This window comes from Austrofundulus limnaeus, unplaced genomic scaffold (genome assembly GCF_001266775.1).
Source record: "Austrofundulus limnaeus strain Quisiro unplaced genomic scaffold, Austrofundulus_limnaeus-1.0 Scaffold694, whole genome shotgun sequence".
Classification (NCBI taxonomy): Eukaryota; Metazoa; Chordata; class Actinopteri; order Cyprinodontiformes; family Rivulidae; genus Austrofundulus; species Austrofundulus limnaeus.
Window position 1 is genome coordinate 162,212 of NW_013953096.1, and position 813 is coordinate 163,024.

At 46.9% G+C, this 813-nt stretch overlaps 1 protein-coding gene across 1 annotated transcript; it reads left to right on the forward strand.

The window, feature by feature from the left end:
- Nucleotides 1–106: 106 nt before the first annotated feature.
- LOC106531934 (paraneoplastic antigen Ma2 homolog) lies at nucleotides 107–813 on the forward strand (the record flags this gene model as incomplete). The annotated part of the gene is given in 1 exon segment (XM_014027888.1): nucleotides 107–813. A coding segment is annotated over 1 exon segment (671 nt), but the record flags the coding sequence as incomplete, so codon positions are not given.

The window sequence follows — 813 nt, forward strand, 5'->3', positions numbered from 1 at the left end:
GGTCTTTTTGAAGCATTGAACAAGCAAGTTCTTAAATTTCATTACTGTAGTTTTAAGTATGGCAGATTATATTGGGTTAGCGGCAGAACTGAAAAGGTGGTGTCGGGGCGAAGGGTTGGAAGAAGCTAAAGCTCTCTTGGTAATGGTCCCAGAAGACGTGGAGATAGCTAAGATAGAAGAAACATTAGAGACTATTAAATGCTTGGGGCGAGTCAGGGTCAGAGGCCGTCAGTTCCACACCTCCTTGAGCTGCCGTATGGTGCTCTGTGAATGCAGAGAAAATGTACCCAGAGAGAATGCACCAAAGGAAGTGCTAGAGCCAGACAGTGGTCAGAGATGGCCGATAGTCACTCTGGATAGAGTTGCGGCTTCTGATGATTTTGCTCAGAAAGTGAAAAGTCTCTTGGACACTGAGGGAAAGACTATGGAAGATATACAAAACTTATTTTCCAGCTCTACTCCACCACGACACAACTCTGATCTCCCCATAAATTCTACTGAGTCTATATTGCAAGCGGTGGGCGATCTTTTGGAGAAGACACGTAAACCACAAGCTGAAGGTGGTTATCGGCGTTTGAGGCTGTTCTCAGGAAACCTCCCAGTTCCTCCCAGTGAGGAGCCATTTGACCATTGGTTGGAACAGGCATGGCTCATGGTAGAGGAGAGTGACTGCACAGACAAGGAGAAAAGGCGCAGGCTGATGGAAAGCTTAAAGGGGCCAGCATTAGAGATTGTTAAATCTGTTCGTGAGTCGAACCCCGAGGCAAGTCCTGATGAATACTTGGAGGCGTTGGAAAGTGCATTTGGCAATGC